The sequence below is a fragment of the Lissotriton vulgaris genome, chromosome 10 (genome assembly GCF_964263255.1).
Source record: "Lissotriton vulgaris chromosome 10, aLisVul1.2, whole genome shotgun sequence".
Lineage (NCBI taxonomy): Eukaryota > Metazoa > Chordata > Amphibia > Caudata > Salamandridae > Lissotriton > Lissotriton vulgaris.
In genome coordinates this window covers 1,050,550,374-1,050,574,321 of record NC_141698.1, presented here as the reverse complement: position 1 = coordinate 1,050,574,321, position 23,948 = coordinate 1,050,550,374, and the positions used below count along the sequence as shown (strand labels likewise).

Genomic DNA, 23,948 nt, shown 5'->3' with positions numbered 1-23,948 from the left:
AGGTGTTAAAATGGTGATCTCCCTTCCTGAAGAAAAAATATTTTAGCTGAAGCTTACATTTTAGTGTATTCTGTGCAATGGTTAGACAAGGTTTTACTACATCAAATAAAATACTTTGAAACCAGATATTGTTAATTCAACTAAAATAAACGTTGACACTTTGCCAATATTAGAGGCAGCTTTCCCAGGAGGCATGGGCCTTACCTGATGTTGCATTCTTGTTCTGTTGTCCCACCTGGTACATGCTCTGCTGTAGCAGGTTTAGGCATTCTCCCAGGCAACTGAGGGTAGCAGCAGAGGTAGCTTTGAGGAGCAGCAAGTCCTGGTCCAAGGCAGAGAGCGGGCCAGAGCCAGGGAGAGATTCAATGGCATGCACAAGGGTTTTCTGCTGTCCTTCCACTTGGCTCATGACCTGCAAAGGGAAGACAAGAAAACAGAAAGACACAAGGTTAGTGGGTGTGGCATCAGCATTAATGGGAGGTTTAACAAAGACAGAAAAAATAAGATCTCATACCGCGGGGCCTCGATAAAGGTAGGGTCCATTTACACCTGAGCCTACAAACCTCAGGTGTGTCTCAAGGGGGGGTGCCCTGCAGAACATCAGTAGGCAGGCCATGTGACGCTCAAGAAAGTAGTACGGTAGGTAAATATCTCTCATTTTAGCCACCTATTGTACAATAGTTAAGTGCGGCTATTGGTCAGTGCACAACATTTGTATTACCCTCCCCACTGTATGACGCTATAGTGAGGTCACAGGTCAGCTTCACTCATACCATTATCCATACTACAGTACGAAGCTGATGCGGTCTCACAGGTTAGTGTCCCTCAATTGTAAAATCCATCCCAAGAGAAGATGTTCAAGTAAGGTGGTAGGTCACTTCCCTTCAATTGCATTATTCACCCCAACATATGATGCTGAGGTGAGGCCATAGTCAGTTGCCCTCAACTGCATTATCCTCCATGCAGTATGATGCTGAAGTGAGGAAATGAGATCAAAGGTCCGTTTCGTTTATTTGCATTATCCATCCTAACCTGTGGATTTGGAGTGGTGCCAAAGGTCACTTTCCTTTAATTAAATCACTCACCCATTGTATGATGCTGAAGTGGTGCCCAAGGGGCACATTCACAAATTTACACCATCCACCCGACCATATACATATTTAATGACTATGTAGCAATCAGTATTCCTAAGTGACATCATTGACCTTAATATCATGGGTGGATTTCCCTACCAGAGATCATACAACTCATTTTATCATGCTAAATTGATGCCATTGAGGGCTTTTTCCCGCAGTGACGCCATGCACCCTACTTATAATCACAAACTGATATCAGCTGGGTCAAATTCCTTAGATTACATCACTCACAATATTTCATAAGAGTCTAGTGATCCTCCATCGATGAGTATGAGTATTGTTAAGTGCCGTGGCCTCATAAACCCTGCTATATATTTATGAAATCTTATCACATACTTCAATTTCCCCCAAATTATGGCATTTGTCATGTCTTACAAGAATTAACTGGTGTCCCGTGTGTTAGTATCTTGACCAAAAAAAGCACTTTACTATATTTTAAAATACTGAATTGTCATAAAGAAATGTTTTCCTACTTTGCAGTATGTATGCAATCTTACAAGAACAGAGCAATGACCCAAAATATGTCTTTCCATGATTCAGAATCACTGCCAAAGAAGAAGAGATGCAATCTTAGAAATTTCTAAGCACAAAATTACTATCCCATACCCATTAAGAGGTAATATCCCCCAAGTGATATATAATTCACATTATCATATAAAGCTGAAGCACTGTTAATTGGCTAAGATGGACTAAATGAAATAACTTATTTCTAACGTCTAATGCTGAAATGTTTCAAACTAATGGTAAGTAAAACATAAATCAAGAGAGATCAAAGACAATGAACTCTTTACAGCTACAGGATGGGAAATAAGAAATCAAGGAAATGCACTTTGTGGCCAAACTAAGCATCACGAGCTCTGATATTAGCCCTTTACATGCACTGACAAAAATAGCTAAACACATTTTTTTGTTTAATAAATCACAGAAAGCAACAATATTGGGACACTAATTTCAGTTTGACAAACCAGGAAAGCGTGTTGTATCAATGGTATGCAGATATTTTTGGAAAGTTGGCCAATAGAAAAGAAGGAGGAGAGAGTGAGATAAAGAGTGAGGACCAAGAAAAAGAGGAAAAACGACAGAAAGAAAATTTGACAGAGTTTTAGTGGCCAAAAAAAAACAAATACTACAAAAACAACGGTACAGAAATGAAGAGTTTGTGTGTAATTGGTTCCTCAGAAAGCGCGCAATTGCCCGGAAGAAGTAAATATGTGATTGTGTGTGCATGAATGTGTGTATGTAAGTTTGTAAGAAAGTGAATTTGTATCTTTGCTATCACAAGAAGGGAACAATGGGACTCTAAAGGGTAAATCATTGTACCATTGCTGTCTATTATTTTCAATTCATCCAGATAAAAGGTGTCAAAATCTAGTGTAATGTAAACAGCAGAGACAAACATAGAGAGTCGGAACAAAAAAAGAGTGAAAATGGGAATTAGGCAGCTCAGACATTAAAACAGCGAGGAGATTATATGTGATATAATAAAAGAGACACAGTGAGAGGAAAGTGGAGTGAGATAGAAAAAAGGAAGGAAATACAGAGTCTAAGAGAAAGAGAACAAAGCAGAATGAAATGTGTGAGAAAGAGGATAAGGACAGGCAGGGAGAGGCAGTAGGAATTATTGGGGGAGGAAAAGATAGAAGTGGGGGGGGGGGGGGGGGGTCAAAGAAAAAAATGGGAGTGCCAGGGAGAGACAGAGGAAGTGAAGTTTGTATGTGTTGAACTTGGCAAGTACTTTCACTGCATCGTTAAGAAAGCCTATGCATATACATCTTTAATTTGTGAAGAAAATAGCAGAAAAAACATAATGTTACCCTGACAGCAAAGTAAGACAAATGAATGCTCAAGGGCAATTTCTGAATAGAACTGTGTCTTTAAGACAGAGTAGGGCATCCACTTTATCAACAAAAAAGTCATGAATCAGCAATTAAAATGCCATCTTGTCAGCAAAGTGAATACATCAAAGAAACCCCACTGGTTCCCAGTGACAAGCTACACATCATGCCACATCCATATTCTAACTAAACAAGTGTTGTTTTGATTGGATTAACTGTAAGAACTGTATATATTTCAGGTTATTGTGGGTCCTTTTCTCAGGCTATGAACAGGAACTGCATAGGACCTTGGTCAGCTTTGCCAGCTCTTGTGGTCCATGCATTGGTGGAGAAGAGTTCATGCTGACCCTCTGTGAACAGTTCTACGTTACACAACTTTTGATCTTGCTAATGGACAACATACTTCCGTATACAGTTGTACTTTCTCTAGTACGTTCCTGCCCTCTTCTTCTTCCCCCTATACACATACTTCCCCATCCTACGTTGGGAAATATTGTCTCGTAAGGGATCCCTTAGATGCCCTGAGCAGATTGCACTTTTCATGATGTTGCACTGACACTGTTCATACCAGGGGAACCATTCCATTCTTAGTAGGTATCATTAGGATGCATCATATATTTGCATGCATCAAATCCAATAAAAATACTAGAACTAGAAAATACAAAAAACTGTATATAAAGTTGGTGAATCAAAGAATACAGATTTTTCATTTTAGTAATACACACAATATATTTGAATTGGCTGAAAAAATAAATTTGTCACTTGGGACTTAACGGTGCCCTCATTTTTACACTACTGGAACACTACCATTTGGTCTTCTTAAGTGCTTCCCTGCTGTCTGCCACTGTACAGTGCCTCCCCTGAAGAAGCTCCATCTAGACAAAAAAGCTCACATTAGTCATCTAAAGTGGCCAAATTAAACACAAAAATAGAACAATTCACTATGTGGCTGATATACTATTGTGAGCTATAGTGTGTTATGGGGTGGTGTGTTAGGGTGTGTCATGTAGCACAATGCCATGCTGTTACATTGTATCATGCTGTGCTATGTTAGGGTGTGTTATGTTGTGACACGCTATCTGATGTTTGGTATGCTAGGGTATTTTATGTTGGGTGGTCTGTGCTATGCTGTTCTATAGTATGGTGTAAGGAAATACCCTTTTTGTATAGTCACCCACAAGTGTTTGGACTGATGCTGCTGGTGTTTCGACTCAGAGTGCACTGAGGCTTCTAACCAGACTTCAGTACCTGTACCCTTACCCTAGGGGTGTGGAATTTAATCAAATATCTACTTGTCCACGGGTCAGGTTGCTTCATAAATGTACTTGTCCTGTAACATATTCCACTTTTCCCTTTGGTGCCATGCAGTGGGGTGACAAAATATGGCAGCAATCTCATTATGTAGGAACTCTGATATAGCCTCCCTGATTATGCCAGGGCTAATACCATAGTAGTGTTTAAATACTTACAATCCCCTTATGTTGCCACATTTCACCGACTTACATACTGGGTAATGGTAAGCAATAGTTCCAGGGCCCTTTTGAGTCTGTGCAAACCTACTAACTTGCATGTTTTAAGGGTTTTCAACAACTCTTCTCTAATCTTTTTCTATCCTGAGAAATGTTGGAAATTTACTCCAGACAATGGCAGATGTAAGCCTTCTCCTAGAGTTGAGAAAAAAGTAGTTGGAGGAAAAGTGAACTTGCAAACACTCAGATTTTTGCATGAGCAAATCTACACAAGCAAATTTACTCATGCAAAAATGCAATTCACAAATATTTTCTAGGAGTACTATTTCTTGTCCTACTTCTGTAAACTCTTGGGAATTCACGAAAACCGTATAGCTGCACTAAATGCAAGGACATACACCATGGGTGCACGTTCGAGGCTTTCTTTAATAAGTGGGCCCCTAATTTGATCTGGCATTGATCATGACCTTTTGCTTTTATTAAAATTCTGTCTCTCTCTGTATTGGCTGGCTTTACTGTGAGTAAAAGCATTCTCTTTCACAAGGGGCATATCGACACACAACCTAGTTTTCTTCAGTGCCAGTAACTACTGTGGAAGTGTGTGCTTTTTGAGACTGAAAACAATTATTGCCATTGTAAATGGCAATGCCTTTTATTTATCTGTTTTTAAAACCAACACATAGACAAAAGGTGTTATTTACAATGCCAGTAGCTAAATACCATTGCAAGAGAGAGACACGTAGAGCTCTGCCAGTGTGCCTCGATGTTACCCAATTCCAGTAATAAAACAAGAACACCGTACTATCCCAGTGCTGAAGACCCACTGTGTGCTCTGCCAGTGCCCCTCAATCCTGAGCCTTGCTACTGTACTTGTGGGGCTAATTCACAGCTCTGCCAGTGTAACTGAACCCTGATTTGTGCGACCCCTGCTATGCCACAAAGATCCACAAGCAGCTGTCTCAGTGTATCTCAATCAATCCTGGACTGCAGCCCCCCATTTGATTCCAGCTCTGAGACCACACACTGTTCTTCTAATGCACCTCCTTCCAAAACGTACACCCCTGACGTTATATTATATACAGCTCCCCAAGTGTACCTGCAGCTCTGATCCCACATGGCGCTGTTCCAATGCACCTCACTCGTAACTTACACCACTCCCTCCATTCCACCTAGATGAAATACAGCTCCCACAGTCTACCTGCAGCTCTGAGATCACACGCTGCTACAGCTCCCCCAGTCTACCTGCAGCTCTGAGATCACACGCTGCTACAGCTCCCCCACTGTACCTGCAGCTCTGACCCCAGACGCTGCTCCTACAATGCAACTCCTTTCTAACTTACATCACATCTGCCATTCCATCACATATAGTGTCCCAGTGTACCTGCAGCTTTGACCCCACACACTGCTCTTTTGAGGTATCTCACTCCTAACTTATTGTGCAGCACAAGAAAACTTAAACGGCCAAGACACATAAGCCCACAGCCGGGTGAGCTGCGAGGAGCAGGCAAAGATGAGTGTCCGATGCTCCGAGGCAGGCTGCAGCATAATCCGCCTTCTCCGTCCCCTGGCTCCGCTATTCTGCTGGAGTCCCATGACTGATTGGGAGGGAGGAGCTCAGAAATAGAGAACAAAGAAAGTGAAACCAGCTACGGCATCGCTGCTGGTTGATATTGGACTCGATCTTGTTTGGGAGGCGGGAGGGGTGTTATTGGCATGCAAGTATTTTGGGTGCTGTAATGGGGCGCTTATACGTTTTTTTTTAAATACTCCCTAAACAAAGAAGAGATATCCGGTTTTGGTGCTTGCTGTAAGGAGCGCTACCCGTGGGTGTCCTAGTCCCGGAGCAGGACAGCGCGAAAGACAGAGGTGCATTGTAGCGTTAGAGTGCCCGTGCACTGAAGAAGCCTATCCATTGCGGGAGGAGTGTGTGCTCAGTGACATGGAAATTGGATGCTGCTTATCTCTACCGGCTCCGAGGCAGCAAGCGGAAATAAGGAGCAGTGGTGCACTGCATACCGGAGTTGGCAGCAGCATTCTAGGACCGGAGCTGCCTCTATGTGAGCTCTATTATGTAGCGAGAGAAGCCAAGTTCCAGGCTAGCACAAAGCATTGTAGCTTCTTCTCAGGGGAGGGACGGAGGGTATTAATGAAAGTTCCTGTGCAGCCCAGGGACCAGGTCCGTGTCAGCAGAAGCCTAGTGACCGTCCTTTTAACAGTTAACCCACCACCAAGTATTCCTTGATGCACTGTTACTGATATGACGGAGAGGAGTGGGAGAGGAGGGGGAAGTGCTCGGAAAAGGCACCCTCGGAATGCCTGTGCGCCGCCTGGCTCTTGTGAAGACATTTCTTACCAGGTTGTCAAATAAACAAGCTGATAAGAAATGTCTTAACGACAGCCGCAAAGCAGGCAATGGTGTCCGGAGTCGGGTGGGAATGCCTCATGAAAAGAACGGCAAGTATGCTCCCTGCAAGAATGCTCCCTGAAAAGCGCGTGTGCAGAGAATGCTGTAACTCCGAGAATGCTTCATGAAAAGCCCGAGCCAGGGTAGGCAGGGCCTTATGCCGACAGGGCGGATACCAACCCCGCTTCCAGAAAAGCCGGACACAAAAGCGACGACAATAGATCTCGCCAAGGCGAAGCAGCGCATGCGCGATGGAACGCAGGCGAGACCTAAAAAGTAAAAATGAAGTGCACATGAGGTGTGAAAGAAGAAGCCAAGTGACCTGTCGAAACTTTGCAGGAGCTGGGCCTTCATACAAATAAATAAGAAAATGGGCAATGTGGAGCAGGAAGGAGAGCGGGACAGAGAGCAGGGTGTAAAGCAGGACGGGTAGCACTGGGAGATGGTCAAGTGAAAACTAAGTATGAGAGGCATGTCAGGCAGACGAAAAGACGGGGAGGGAGCAAAGAAACCTATGCGCTACCATGGAACACTCAATACAAAGTAACCAAAGTACCCCCCTGTAGCATGCAGTGGAAGGATACAACTCATCCAGTCAGAACACTCTGAGAAGGAGATGTTCGTGGGTGGGACAACAGAAGAATAGGGAGCAGAGCTACTGAATCAAAAGCAGACAACTAAGATAGACAATAAAGCCAACCAATCATGAGCAAGCGGCTGACCTAAAGCACATTTTAGGTATACGCTTTCCATTGGAAACGAAAAGGTCTGCTTATGGACAGATAAACTGTGTGTAGCTGAGACCTAAAAAGAACCTTTCACTCTGGAAGATCTTGAGTGCCCTCTTATTGTCATCACCAATAGTTATCCGAATTTCAACTCTAAGCGACAGATGCACTAAACACAGAAGCGCCTGGAAGGTCAAGGGAGTGACTCCAACTGAGGTTTATGTACCGGTAAAATACACCTGAAAGTTCAGTTGTGGATTATTAAGTTTGTTGTGTTGCAATGAAAAAAATGCACTATTTAACCAACATCAATAAAAAAAAAATTCCAGTTTCCCAACCCAGCTTCCTGAAATAATTCACATGATACCGAGCTCAATCCCATACCAGCAGAGGTCAGTCAATAGGTCTGGGTTTATAGAAGCTCTACCTCCATTCATGATAACTTTAATGTGAATAAAATATATAGGCAGGGAACTCCGGAATGAAGATGGGGGTGTATCTTTATGTCTACAATCTGTACTTCAACATACTTTACTATTCTACCTTTACTTTGTTGTTCCTTTAATTTTCCACCAATCCAGAACATTGCAATGACCTTTAATTCACCCATGTCATTAACCCTAAACTTTATCATAAATATAACCTTTTCTTTCATCTTACATTTATTGCAATTAAATTACATACATTTCACTACTGCTAGCTTCAAACTGCATTGAAGTGCCTTTTATTGTTTTAAATAGGTAACCTTGTACTAGCACTAAAAACCCTAACCCTAAATGACATTACATTCATTTAAATATTTATTTGTAATAAAGTAATATTATCTCCAAATCTAACCATATTTTAATCTATTCAATTAAACTGAAACATTTAATAAACTTACAATAGTCATAATACAAATCATGACCCTGCATTTAATTCAAATAATTTAAATTAACTGTGATTGCATTATATTAATTCTCATACAAACTCTAAATTAAATGAAAGTATTGGAAACCCAGTACTTACCCTAACCTTGTATTTTAGTGAATACAGTTATATCTAATCAATTTGTTTCAAATTAATTTAATACGAATCCTAATTCTAGCAGTAAATGTTATTGAGTCTTGACTAAATTAAGGGTCATTAAACTATTAAGTAATGTTATTCAGACAGTGGCTCTGATCCTTAATTGGTTTAAATTCAGTTACGTTTCAATGGATTTCTCCAATACTAGCCATAACTCTGAATTATACAAAAGTTCTTCGGTATAAATTATTTACTAATAAATTGTTCATTTTTCAATCCAAAAAATAAGGTATACTTACTTTACAGGTTGTTTTCCTGAAGCTTTAGGCAAAAATAAGTTTTATGTGCAGTGCCTAATTTCTAAAAAAACAAAATAGATACCAGGGCACCTGATATTGCAAAAGATGAAATTTGTGCTTGTACCTCCCACTGCCCCTGCCAGTGCTGCAAAATGCCTTGATCAATGGACCGGGGAAGCATTGCTATTTCTATTTTTAGTGCCTGATTCATTGCTAAACTGACGTGTGCTACTGAAAATAGCCAGGGAGCACCACCATGAGGTGGACTGTCATATTCAAGCGCCAGTGCCAAGAATTCAGCACCGGCAAACACTGGCACACATTAAGCACCGTTTATATGCACCAAAGAATAGGTGCTATCAAAGTTGTTGCAGGAAAGATACCGTCAGATAAAGTAAAGGGAGCCTGGCAGAGGCTGGCATTCTCCCTCACAAACAAAAGGTTATGTGCTCTAAAAGACATGAAACTGGGCCAAGGTTTTCCAGGCTTAGACAATTGCGATGACTTGGCGACCTTTTTTGTCAACAAAGTGCGTCCATCTATCTTTCCTTTCCTGATCCTATTACCTCTCCGGTCTTTGTGAGGCCTAGCGGGGGACCGGGGGTCTATCTGGCATCTATTCTGTCCCTCTCTGAGGCGGAATTTACCCGGCTAAGTAGTAAGATTAGGTCGGGCTCCCCTCTGGACCCCCTGCAGCCTTCACAATTTAAGGAATCCCTTTCCTTCTTTAGGGTACCTCTCCGCAAAATAATTAACTCTTCCTTGTCATCTGGAACCGTTCCTGCTTCTTGGAAGCAAGCTTGGGCTTCTCCCATCCTGAAAAAAACTAATCTGGATTCCACAAAACCAGAGAGTTTCCGGCCTATATCCCTCCTTCCTTAGATAGCCAAAATCACGGAAGCACATGTCAACAACATGCTTACTCAGTATGTGAATTCCCATAACATCCTGGACCCTTCTCAGAATGGGTTTCGTCACGGCCATAGCATGGAAACTGCCCTTCTGGCCACTACTGAGCACCTGCGATTTCTTATGGACAAGGGTCAAAGTGCTATCTAACAACAGTGGTCCCATGCATAGATAACTACCAGATAAGATGAATATAGACATAATGGAACTATATTGAGAAGCGTGATTTGTCCAGCCGGACAGTGATCACAAATTTTTACTATAAAATAAATTCAACAAGGAAAATACCTTACATTCACAAAGAGTGAGAAACAAGCCTGTGCGCTCACGCTTACAAATTGGCAAAGTAGGAAGATAGGAAAAGGCAGAGGAGAAATGTTTAGGCAGAAAGTGAGCGATTGAAAAAGTTACAGAAATTCAGTTACACCATTAATTGCATATCTCATTCGGTATACATTCACATATATGGTGTTACAGTAAGTCGACGGCGTTTCGATCCCTTAACCATAATACACGGGATCATCATCAGGACAAAAATATTGTGCCTAAGGAGTACATTACACAATAGCCTAAAGAAGAAAGGAAAAAACGGAATGTATCAGCAAGAGAATATCACAACAGAGCGTATTCGGTGACATCAAGTGAATAAGGTGAGTGAGAATTCCTTAAGGGAATAGCTAATCACAGCATGCGTGATCTCATCAGTGGAGGACAATCGGGGGTACGGCGAGTGTCTAGAAAAGTGGCCAAACGCTGGCGTGAATAAGTCACAACAAGGATGCAGTTTCAAGAACAGTGGACCTATGCGGTTGTCATCGCAATCATAATTGCTCAGAGGAATATAGTAAGGACCATATCATGTAGCACTGTTGTATACATGATTTATGCAGTTTTGTTGAACGTCAGCATACAGGTGATCACAGTGAGTGCCCCAAATTGTGAGATCGCAGGTACGGCGAGTGTCTAGAGGAATGGCCAACCGCTGGCGTGTATGGATTACATCATGGATGCAGTTTCAGTGAACCTATGCGGTTGTCATCGTAATCGGGTCTGTGCATAACTGCCCAGTGAAAACCGAAAGTGAGGGACAGGAAGGCTACCTGTTAACTTGCGGCTAAGTGAAGGATCGTGGCTTGCTGTGCAGGACCGGCGGCTGGAAGGAGTATTTGCCAGGATAGTGGCACTGCTGAGGAAAGAAGGCCAGTCAGTGCTATCCAGCTAGGAGTATGCTTAAGAACCGGCTCTAAGGTATTGGACTCACCCGGATAATGCCTGGATAGGGCACTGAGTAAGTTGCGAATTAATGAAATAGCAGTAAGGCAGCTCCAGGGCGGGGCCGTCTGCCGGGCGTGTGGGCTCCCGCGTTGGGGGACTTCCGTAAGCCGAGTGGAGAGTCTAGAGGGAGAAAGGGTTAAGGAAGGGAGATTAAGGTGGTGCCCTAGACGTGGGAATGGTGGGACATGGAGACAGCTGAATAAAGCTAAACTTACCACAGGAGGTTCGAGTGTGAACCTTAGTTAATACGCAATCGCGAATTACGATACCCACAATAGGGGAGGATACACATCAAGCGCCAGGAATAAGGCGCGGGAGTTCGAGCCTGCAAGTGGGAAAAATAATAACTTGCGTTCAGGGCAATGCTCCGGGGTGGGAGTGTCAAAGACGTGCCCACGGGATAACAGGACTTACCCAGGGCTTCGTGTATGGATCCGGCTGTGTCCCCGAAGGGCGGGGAACCAGGAAGTTAAGCTGGGAGGTGGAAGCTGATAGGCGAGTGATCCAGCCTCAATGGTCATAAAAATAAAGAAGGGACTGACGGCGGCGGCCATCTTCAGTGAGTGGAATAAGGCAGGGAACCAGGTAGTGAGTGATGGAGCTTAATGGGAGAGGAATTAGAAGAGGGAATTGCGGCGGCCATCTTACGTGAATGAGTGAGAGCTTCCATAAAAATTACATGAGCATGCATGGAAACTGCATAATGCAGAGTGATTAAAAACAGAAATTATTATAGACACATTTACATGTACTGCAGGATTGGAAAAGCATTTGACCCAGTTACAGTAGGCTGGTCCAGTCCTCCTGTAGATTCAGACCTGTATTTAAACTGTCAGTTCTCAGTATCCATTTCAGTTCTTCTTTGTTGAGCATCCTATGCAAGTCACCTCCCCTGGGTGGTATCGTGATATGGCTGATTACAGTCCATTTGATCTGGTTCTCTGAATGTCCTTTTTCCACAAAATGTTCGACGAGTGGAGCATTGGCAGTTTTGCTCCTGATTCTGCTCCGATGCTGCGATATCCTGAGTTTGATCTTTTGCTTTGTTTGGCCCACATAGATCATGTTGCAAGGGCACAGAATCGCATAAATCAGGTTGCAGCTGTTGCAGTTGGTGAAGGTCTTAAGAACATTTTTGACATCTTTAAACACAAACTCCTTACTTTCAATACAAAAGTCACACACCACACACGTGTCACATTTAGAGTGGCCCCTCAAGGGGGGAAGGGACCAGAGGTCGTTTAAAGTGGTATTAGTCTTTTTTGATGGTGGTAGTGCTGCTCTAACCAACTGGTCTTTTAGGTTTTTGTTGCATTTGAAAGCAAATAGTGGTAATTCCAAGGAAAGATTTCCAGAGTTAATGATATGCCAGTTTTTTTTAATATTTTTCTTTATTTTATTGGACGCAGAGGAAAATGTTGTGACACAGACTAGTTTGTTAGATTCTTTTTTAGCCTTGGGTTCAAGAAGTGTCTCACGGGGGCAGTACCATGCCCTCTTCATGGCATTCCTCACCAGTCGTCTGGGGTAACCTCTGAGTCTAAGCTTGTTGGCTAAGATGTTTGCCTCCCTAAAGTAATCAGGTTTTTGGAAACAGTTTCTAGGGAGTCTTAAAAACTGCGAGTAGGGAAGACTGTCCCTAAGGGCTCGGGGATGGCAGCTATCATAACTAAGGAGTGTGTTTCTCTCAGTCGGTTTTCGGAACAAAGAGGTGAATAGTAAGCCATCTTTGTGTTGAATGCAGAGATCCAAGAATGGGATATTGGCTTTGCTCTGATCTATGGTGAAGGTTAGTCCATTGCAATTGCTGTTAAGCCAATGCACAAAAGTTGGAAGGATTTCCACAGGGCCTCCCCATATCATAAAAACGTCGTCAATGTAGCGTTTCCACATGAGGACGCCCTGATGGAAAGGATTGGTAACTGGGAGGATGGTGGTGCATTCTAGCGAATCCATATACAGAATAGCTAGCGTGGGAGCAAAAATTGCCCCCATCGAAGTACCCTTATTCTGTTGATAATACTGGTCTTCAAACATAAAATAGTTGCGGGTCAGCCAGATTTCTAGGAGCTGAATTATGAACAGAGTCGGCACAGGGTGTGGACGGGGACGTTTGTTCAATATTTCTTCCATAACCAGTAAGGAGTCTCTTTGGGGAATGTTGGTGTAAAGTGACTCGACGTCTAATGTCCACAGGGTTTCTGAGTCAGGGTCGAAAGGATGATTTTCAATAAGGTTTATCATATTCATGCTATCCCTAACATAACAGGTGACTGGTACAAAGTCTCTCAAGAAGAAATTAACGTAATGACCAAGTGGTTCTAACACCGAGCCACATCCAGATACAATTGGACGGCCTGGTGGATTATTGAGGCGTTTATGGATTTTGGGCAGTGTGTAAATGACCGGTATTCGAGGATGGCTAACATTAAGATAGTTGAATTCATGTTTGGAGATAAAGCCTGTTTCTAGGGCCTCAGATGTCACCTGTTTTATCAGGGTTTGCAGTTCTTTGGTGGGGTTGGTGGGGAGTCTGCTATAATGATCAGTATTTGAGACTTGGCGAGAGAGTTCTGTCTTGTAGCTATCTATATTTTGGAGTACAATGCCACCCCCTTTGTCCGCTGGTTTGATAACCAATTCACTTTTGTCTCGTAGTGATCTGATTGCATTCTTCTCATCTAGAGTGATGGTATAGGGGATGAACATGTGAGCTTGTGATAGGCTGATTGTCTCCTTGAGGATAACTTTTTCAAAAGTAATGATCTCCTTCTGGATCATACTGGCCGAAGGTGAGAAGGTTGGCACAATCAACCGGGGGAACGCCAAACGAGACAGAAGTTTTACAAATGGTGAACAGCCCTGAAAATCCTGATATGTCTATCCCACTGTTCAATTTGTCTGACCATAATCTCTCCTCTCAAGAGGTTTCTCTACTGAGTAAGGGACTCTCATTTGTGCCCACCTCTTACCCAAATTTCTTAGAAATACAGTCTGAGCTTCTAGGCTAGGGGCCTTTTTTGATTTAAACTCTACTCAACCCAAGATCACAACTACACCATTCAGACCTCCCTCTACCTTCTAACCTTCACCATAGATCAGAGCAAAACCAATATCCCATTCTTGGATCTTTGCATTCAAAACAAAGATGGCTTACTATTCACCTCTTTGTTCCGAAAACCGACTAAGAGAAACACACTCCTTAGTTATGATAGCTGCCATCCCCGAGCCCTTAGGGACAGTCTTCCCTACTCGCATTTTTTAAGACTCCGTAGAAACTGTTTCCAAAAACCTGATTACTTTAGGGAGGCAAACATCTTAGCCAACAAGCTTAGACTCAGAGGTTACCCCAGACGACTGGTGAGGAATGCCATGAAGAGGGCATGGTACTGCCCCCGTGAGACACTACTTGAACCCAAGGCTAAAAAAGAATCTAACAAACTAGTCGGTGTCACAACCTTTTTCTCTGCGTCCAATAAAATAAAGAAAAGTATTTAAAAAAACTGGCATATCATTAACTCTGGAAATCTTTCCTTGGAATTACCACTATTTGCTTTCAAATGCAAGAAAAACCTAAAAGACCAGTTGGTTAGAGCAGCACTACCACCATCAAAAAAGACTAATACCACTTTAAACGACCTCTGGTCCCTTCCCCCCTTGAGGGGCCACTCTAAATGTGGCACGTGTGTGGTGTGTGACTTTTGTATTGAAAGTAAGGAGTTTGTGTTTAAAGATGTCAAAAATGTTCTTAACACCTTCACCAACTGCAACAGCTGCAACCTGATTTATGCGATTCTGTGCCCTTGCAACATGATCTATGTGGGCCAAACAAAGCAAAAGATCAAACTCAGGATATCGCAGCATCGGAGCAGAATCAGGAGCAAAACTGCCAATGCTCCACTCGTCGAACATTTTGTGGAAAAAGGACATTCAGAGAACCAGATCAAATGGACTGTAATCAGCCAGATCACGATACCACCCAGGGGAGGTGACTTGCATAGGATGCTCAACAAAGAAGAACTGAAATGGATACTGAGAACTGACAGTTTAAATACAGGTCTGAATCTACAGGAGGACTGGACCAGCCTACTGTAACTGGGTCAAATGCTTTTCCAATCCTGCAGTACATGCAAATGTGTCTATAATAATTTCTGTTTTTAATCACTCTGCATTATGCAGTTTCCATGCATGCTTATGTAATTTTTATGGAAGCTCTCACTCATTCACGTAAGATGGCCGCCGCAATTCCCTCTTCTAATTCCTCTCCCATTAAGCTCCATCACTCACTTCCTGGTTCCCTGCCTTATTCCACTCACTTAAGATGGCCGCCCCCGCCAGTCCCTTCTTTATTTTTATGACCATTGAGGCTGGATCACTCGCCTATCAGATTCCACCTCCCAGCTTAACTTCCTGGTTCCCCGCCCTACGGGGACACAGCCGGATCCATACACGAAGCCCTGGGTAAGTCCTGTTATCCCGTGAGCACGTCTTTGACACTCCCACCCCGGAGCATTGCCCTGAACGCAAGTTATTATTTTTCCCACTTGCAGGCTCGAACTCCTGCACCTTATTCCTGGCGCTTGATGTGTATCCTCCCCCATTGTGAGTATCGTAATTCGCGATTGCGTATTAACTAAGGTTCACACTCGAACCTCCTGTGGTAAGTTCAGCTTTATTCAGCTGTCTCCATGTCCCACCATTCCCACGTCTAGGGCACCACCTTAATCTCCCTTCCTTAACCCTTCCTCCCTCTAGGCTCTCCACTCGGCTTACGGAAGTCCCCCAACGCGGGAGCCCACACGCCCGGCGGACGGCCCCGCCCTGGAGCTGCCTTACTGCTATTTCATTAATTCGCAACTTACTCAGTGCCCTATCCAGGCATTATCCGGGTGAGTCCAATACCTTAGAGCCGGTTCTTAAGCATACTCCCAGCTGGATAGCACTGACTGGCCTTCTTTCCTCAGCAGTGCCACTATCCTGGCAAATACCCCTTCCAGCCGCCTGCACAGCAAGCCACGATCCTTCACTTAGCCGCAAGTTAACAGGTAGCCTTCCTGTCCCTCACTTTCAGTTTTCACGGGGCAGTTATGCACAGACCCGATTACGATGACAACCGCATAGGTTCACTGAAACTGCATCTATGATGTAATCCATACACGCCAGCGGTTGGCCACTCCTCTAGACACTCACCGTACCTGCGATCTCACAATTTGGGGCACTCACTGTGATCACCTGTATGCTGACGTTCAACAAAACTGCATAAATCATGTATATAACAGTGCTGCATGATATGGTCCTTACTATATTCCTCTGAGCAGTTATGATTGCGATGACAACCGCATAGGTCCACTGTTCTTGAAACTGCATCCTTGTTGTGACTTATTCACGCCAGCGCTTGGCCACTTTTCTAGACACTCGCCGTACCCCCGATTGTCCTCCACTGATGAGATCACGCATGCTGTGATTAGCTATTCCCTTAAGGAATTCTCACTCACCTTATACACTTGATGTCACCGAATACGCTCTGTTGTGATATTCTCTTGCTGATACATTCCATTTTTTCCTTTCTTCTTTAGGCTATTGTGTAATGTACTCCTTAGGCACAATATTTTTGTCCTGATGATGATCCCGTGTATTATGGTTAAGGGATCGAAACGCCGTCGACTTACTGTAACACCATATATGTGAATGTATACCGAATGAGATATGCAATTAATGGTGTGACTGAATTTCTGTAACTTTTTCAATCGCTCACTTTCTGCCTAAACATTTCTCCTCTGCCTTTTCCTATCTTCCTACTTTGCCAATTTGTAAGCGTGAGCGCACAGGCTTGTGTCTCACTCTTTGTGAATGTAAGGTATTTTCCTTGTTGAATTTATTTTATAGTAAACATTTGTGATCACTGTCCGGCTGGACAAATCACGCTACTCAATATAGTTCCATTGTGTCTATATTCATCTTATCTGGTACTTATCTATGCATGGGACCACTGTTGTTAGATAAAACTATGTTACCCGAGGTCCTGTGCTGACTCGTTGGGTGCCCTTGTTGTTTTCTTGCTAAGGGTCAAAGTGCGGCGCTGCTTTTGTTAGATCTCAGCACCGCCTTTGTCCCATGTCATTATACTCCGAAGGCTTGAGGAGGCATGGATAGAGGGTTCAGCCTTGGACTGGCTTCGCTCCTTCCTGTCCAACAGATCCTTCCGAGTCTCGGTTCCCCCTTTTTCCTCCCAGATCCATACTATTGATCAGGGGGTGCCTCAGGGCTCGGCCTTGAGTCCACTACTCTTCAACTTATACGTCCAGCCACTGGCTGCGGTCGCCAAGCTGTGGGACCTCACGTTGGTCTCTTATGCCGACGATACGCAGCTGGTGATTACCTTGGCGGACGGTTCCTCCCCCTCTGCCTCCAGATTTAAAGATGGTATGACTGCGGTAGCCGATTAGATGGCTGCTAACTGTCTACAGCTGAATGCTGGGAAAACGGATGTTCTGCTGGTAGGTAAGAATGTGGATCTGTGGAACGAGCAGTGGTGGCCGATAGCCCTAGGGTCAATACCATCTCCCAAGAGTGTGGTAAAGAACCTTGGTGTCCTGGTGAACTCCTCTCTTTCTTTTCAGGCCCATACTAAGCAGCTAGCCGCCACGTGTTTTGGCACCCTGTGAGGCCTTAGACCCATCCTGAAATACTTTGATCCTCCGATACGCCAACTCATCATGCAGGCAACCATTCTCTCTGGCCTTGACTACGCGAGCTCCCTTCTAATGGGGGGGAAAAAGGCGGAAATTCAGAGAATGCAGCGCATTCAAAATGCTGCTGCTAGAGCTCTGGTGGGCCTGCCGTGCTTCTGCTCTGCTACCAGCACCATTCAGAGGCTGCACTGGCTTCCTATTGAAGACGCATTCACTTTAAGACACTCTGTCTTTCTTTTAAAATCTTGAAACTCTCGAGTCCTGCCCTGCTGGGAAACTTGATCACCCACTATGTTCCGTCTCATCCTCTCCGCTCTGCAGAGCTTCACTTGGCGGTTGTGCCCAGAATTAGGCTAGCAACTGAGTGCAGCCTCTCGATTTATTGCTTGAATAGAAGACGATTTGTTCCTTCTCCGTGCGATTCAAACGACAGCTTGAAGATAATTGATTTCCTCGCCGCCGAAGTGGACGTTCTTACGCCACCCAATGGCCTACGTCCGGTCTGGACCACCCGCTACCCCAGGATTCTGCTGTTCTCCACGACCAGGATCAGAACCTTTACTGGCTTAACTCCCATTGAGTCCACTCTTACTGGTCAGATATTCACTGGACCACGCACTGCACCCAGCCCACCCTGTCCTGAAGATGATCCTCAGTGATACGGATCGAAACGCCGTCGACTAAACAGCCAGACTCTAGGCGCCCTCCCACAGTGGTTCTCCTTATGAACATTGAACTAAGACACTATTATTGAATTGGAAACCATTGTGTACCTTCACTGTATATATTTGCACCTTGCACTTTGCGCCGTTCACGCTGTATTCCTTGTCACTTGCGCTGCCGTAGTGTCACCACCCACTGCACTTGTGCACCTTGTACAAACCCTTTGGGCTGATATATGTCATTTGTTTAATTGTTTATACAGTGCTGAAACCATTTGTATTTATCTGTCCCCTCTCTCTACAATTTTGTGAATTATAAAATGATGCTTTTCAGCACAACCATGAACAAAATAACTGACTCCTTGATCTTTTTAGGATAATACTGTATAGATATCCTTACCAGGTATTGTTTACTGTTTTATTTAATTATACCCTTTGGGATATTGTTTTGTATACACTTCCTTATACCCCAATCCCAATAGGTTGATGGGTTCATACTCCTGTTTCTCTGTATATACAGAATTAGGCTCGCCAGGGCGGGCGGGCGCGCTTTCAGGTACCTCGCGCCCAAGTTGTGGAATTCCCTTCCAGTACATATCCACGCCATTGACTGTCTGTCTGTTTTTAGAAAAGCCATCAAGACCTTCTTGTTCCCTTCATCTTAGTCTCCTGTAGCTCCTTTCTTCGTCTCAGTCCGGTTCATATCTGTGTGCCCTTCGTGGCTAGCGCCGGGACGCCCCTTCGCTGGGGCAGCTGTGCGCTCTACAAAACGGTTAACATAACATAACATAACATTCCTGAACATAACTGTCTAGGAGCACAGTGGTAATTCCAGAGCACATGGAAAAAAACGTTTTATAAACCATATGATACTTATTTTCTGCCTGAAGAAAGAATACATTTTTAAATACATCTCTGTGTTTGGGAAGTAATGAATTTGAACTCCATGCATTAAAAAATATAAATTTAGGAGGGAGTCCCCTTCAGTCACAAATGACCTTCTTTCCTACATGCATTTTCCTTTGTTGGGTAGAACCCACCCGTAATGAAAACAGCATTTCTCTTGGAACATGCGGGACTCGAAGCCATTGTTGGTGCATTTTTGGAATGAGTGTGATGTGTGAAGATAGTTACCTCTGGTGTCAGGAGTGTGCAATCTGTAAAGTATCTACTTGTCCAAAGGATGGAAGGTTTCATATATCTACGTTCCCTGGATAAAAATCCACTTGTCCCATTCGATGCCATTCACTGAGGTAACAAATCCTGCCAACCTTCTCATATCAAAGTTCTGAAAATATCCCCTTTGATTATGGCCCGGGTTTGTGCTATGGTAGGGTTTGGAATCTACCAAGGCTTTGACAGAGCCACATTTCCAATTTTACCAAACACTGAGCATACCAGGGTTTCATTTTCGAACATTGGCAGGCTCTGTTTATGAATGGCATCCTGAACTCTGAATATGAAACACTTTTGCTAGGCTGAAATTATGATTGTAGCAGAATTATATATTTGGATTCTGAGGAAGCATCTAGTGAAATCCTTTGAAGAATATACTTTCGAGCTTTTAGTCTAACAGAACGTTACTGAAAATAAACCCAGGTTATGTTTGCGGTCCAGGGTCTAGGTTGACATCCGCCGATCAACGAGACCACTCACAGTCTGGACTTCTCCACTCGGGCAGTCTAATTCTCAGGAAAATCACTTCAATTCCCTGTGCCTCTGTGTTACGTTGGCACTTTCTCCGTTTGCCTTTTGTCCCTCTTTTGCCCCCGTCCCTGCCGCGCGACTCTTGGCATTTGCATGCGTTACGTCAGAGAGCTATCTGACAGTTGTGTTTACAGTTTAACGGCATTGATTGTGAGCCGGTGACCGGAGCGCTCTTTCCTTCCGGTGTGTCATATATAACTTGAAATAAAGTGACACCTTAAAGTATACCGTGTGTTTACTTTACAAATTTGGCGACGAGGATGGGATACCGGAGAACCCACAACTTGAGGAATATATTTTATGACGTGACAAAGTGCACGACGGCATCGTGAAGAGTTTATTCCCTAACACGAAGCATTTCTAAGTTGAGGAAAAAGAGCAGCCACCGTTATTTCCGGTAATTTTGATATATGAGTGAGTTGAGATAATTTCCCATGGACTGTTTGCGGATTATATGAGACCGGTGAATTCTAATTGAACTTTGGGCGTTCTCATGAAATTGAAAAAATACAGAAAAGTAAGACCCAAGTTGATGTACACTGGAATCTGCGCAAGTTCATGAGGTGAGCCCTTTAAGCTGGGTGAGGAGATGTGAGCGGTGAAGGGAACGAAGTAAAATCTCTGACACTGCATTGAAATTGATCTGAAACTACGCATGCGTGTGAAGCATGTTTCTCCTCATAACTTCAAATTAAAGTTAAAAAAAAAGAAATTGATTACATACAGGAGTCAAGGGGCCATTTTGAGTAAAAAAGTCACCGTGTTGTGAAACTATTAAAACGCGTGAGCCCTGTATGCCGGGAGGAGGAGCAGTGAGCGGAGCTGCGAACGCGATTAATTCTCTTAAACCGCGTTTGAATGACAAAAGAGCGTGAAAATCTCCTCAGCGTGTGGCGCGAACAGCAGCGCAACGAGTTGAAGTGAATGGCGCCACCTAGCGATGAAGGAATAATGAGCAGAGGCAAACAGTAACTGGACGAAGATAATAAGAAGAATAACTAGTGATTCGAATCGAAGCTTTGCACTATAGCAGGAGGAAAAAAAAGAAGATTATAACATTTTGCAAGTAACCCAGCAAGTGAATTTAAAATTAGGAAGTGTAGTTATAAAAGGTGTAAAGAGTAATACAACAAGTGAAATTTTAATGAACATATACAGTAAGTAGTAACTGTACGATTGAATAACTAATATAAAAGTTGGAATTTATTGCAAAATTAACATGGATAAAAACAAAATGTATAATTTACCGCCACCGGAGCCATTTATGGAAGGAGATGGTACTAATATTGCAGAATGGGAGGAGTGGAAGGTATATTTTAACAATTATATATCCATATTTGACGAGGAGGAAGAACCATTAAAACCAGAGGAGAAGGTAGAAATATTGTTACACAGTTTAGGAGCCAGTGGACAAAAAGTGTACTATAACATAGAAAAGGATGTCAGTGAGGGTGCAGACAGGAATGCATTTGAAAATGTAATGGATGTTTTTGATGAACATTACAAGCAAGTAATGAAGGTCAATGCAAAAAGGAACGTAGTATACAGGGAGGATGAAGATCACAAAATGGAAGTGGAAAAATTTAAGGAAGAACCATTAAAAACAGAGGAGAAGGTAGAAATATTCTTACACAGTTTAGGAGCCGATGAACAAAGAGTGTACTGTAACATTGAAGTGGAAGTCAATAAGGGAGCAAACAGGAATGTAATTGAGGATTTTATGGATGGAATAGGTGATCATTACAAACAAAAAATGAATGTCAATGCAAAAAGGAACAAAATTTACGAGGAAGATGGTGATTGCAATATGAAAGAGAACAAAAGTGAGACCAAACCTAAGTGTAGCATTGACATAGATGGAGTAGAAATTGACTTTATCGTTGATTCAGGGTCACATTGTACAGTGATAAGCAAAAGTATATGGAAGAGTAAATTAGAAGTAACACTTGGAAATGAATTAGAAGAAGCTGACACGTCCCTGACGACATACACAGGAGAAAAAATAAACTTAATTGGATGTAGAGTGGCGAAATTGAGTTACATGAAGAGAAGTACATGGAGTAAAGTATATATTTCAGAAGAAGGGACCTCTGTACTGGGGGGGGAAGTGCAAAAGAAACTAAAAATAACGATAAATCCCAACGGTACAGAACCTGTTAGTAGGCTGGCAATAAACAACAGTAGACAAATTACAAGGTTGAAGAAGTCAAGTGAGAGAACACCACCATCTAAGGCAAATGTTGGATGGACAAGGGCTGCATGGAGTAATGAATGGAAAAATGAAGCAGCAAATGACGGATCCGTACAAAAACAAAATACATTATGGAGAAAAGATGTGGTAGATAATATTAGCAGAGATTACAAGGAAAAGATCAGTGAAGAAGATGTGGTAGAAAAAAGCGAACTTACCTATAAAGGAACGTGTATGGTATCACAATCTACGATGGAAGAGGTGGACCTTTGCAATGCGAACTGCCTCAAAGATGGGGAAGCATGGCGCTCTGCTGCACTGAATGAGTCAAAAACTATGACAAGAAAGAAATATGCTGATGACATTGACCAGGAAGAGGAAGATGGTCAGTGTCTGGTTGGGTCAAAACGTAACATGCAAGGAGAGTACTATGACTGGTTATATAGAGAAGTGTCAGAGAAGGAAAGTAAGGAGGCACACAAACACGTACAATGTCCACACCCCAAAGTTCAATTAGGAAAGAACAGGGTGCTTAAAGAATGCCGGAGAGAATATGAGTTAAGAGACACAGATGACTCAACCACATTCTTATGCGGAACTCACTTGATGAAATTGGAAGAAGGACAGGTCTTTGATGTGGCATGTATTGAAGGAGGAGGATTTATTGGAAAGGAGAGTACAAGTGGCATTGGGACAGAGTACAACAAGAGACCTGACGTTAAACCTAACACTGATGGTGAAAATGCGAGGGAAATCAGTTGTATGAGTAGGCGCAGACGCAGCGTAATATGGTCCAGGAAATATCCTAAGAAGAAGGATCCCAAGGCTGTTGTCTCTCACCGAGATGGAGAAGTTGATACGAGTAATAACAGACAGGAGCACAATACCGAAATGGATTGCCGAGGCGGGTTGAACTATGAGGAATCGGAGGAAGAAAATAAGATGGCACACAAACCCGTACCATGCCCACATCATGTGGTAAACTTAGAAATTGATTAGACGCATACTGGATTTGTGGGTCGGCTCGAGTACAGTGGATCAGAAGACTCTGCGAGTCCTTATGTGAAGTTCATTCATCCACGTGGAGGATGGACAGGACTTAGTGTGGGCTAATATGGAATACAGACTGCGTTGACAGCAACACCACCAGTTGTTCTAGAACTAAGAACAACCAAAAGTCTGCAGTTAGACTCTCCCCAGATGATGTCAACGAGGATGAAACCAGTTACCAGAGGCAACTTGCTACCTTGTGAACTGACCCATAGAGTGCTAAGATGTATTGTTGGACTTACAGTATATGTTCTTTTCTCTTCCCTTTTCTTTCCTCCCTTCGGAAGGTGAAGTGTTACGTTGGCACTTTCTCCGTTTGCCTTATGTCCCTCTTTTGCCCCCGTCCCTGCCGCGCGACTCTTGGCATTTGCATGCGTTACGTCAGAGAGCTATCTGACAGTTGTGTTTACAGTTTAACGGCATTGATTGTGAGCCGGTGACCGGAGCGCTCTTTCCTTCCGGTGTGTCGTATATCACTTGAAATAAAATGACACCTTAAAGTATACTGTGTGTTTACTTTACACTCTGTTACCCTGGTGTATATAATCAGAGCATCTCCCATGGACTAGATCAATGGATGGTT

General features: G+C 43.2%; 1 protein-coding gene across 2 annotated transcripts in view; it reads right to left on the bottom strand.

The window, feature by feature from the left end:
- OSBPL10 (oxysterol binding protein like 10) overlaps window positions 1-23,948 on the bottom strand; it is a 789,797-nt gene that overhangs the window by 226,766 nt on the left and 539,083 nt on the right. For both annotated transcript variants that reach the window (XM_086942107.1, XM_086942108.1), the window contains one exon: window positions 205-412. In XM_086942107.1, coding sequence (XP_086798233.1) covers window positions 205-412 — 208 coding nt within the window. The remainder of the gene's footprint in view (window positions 1-204; window positions 413-23,948) is intronic.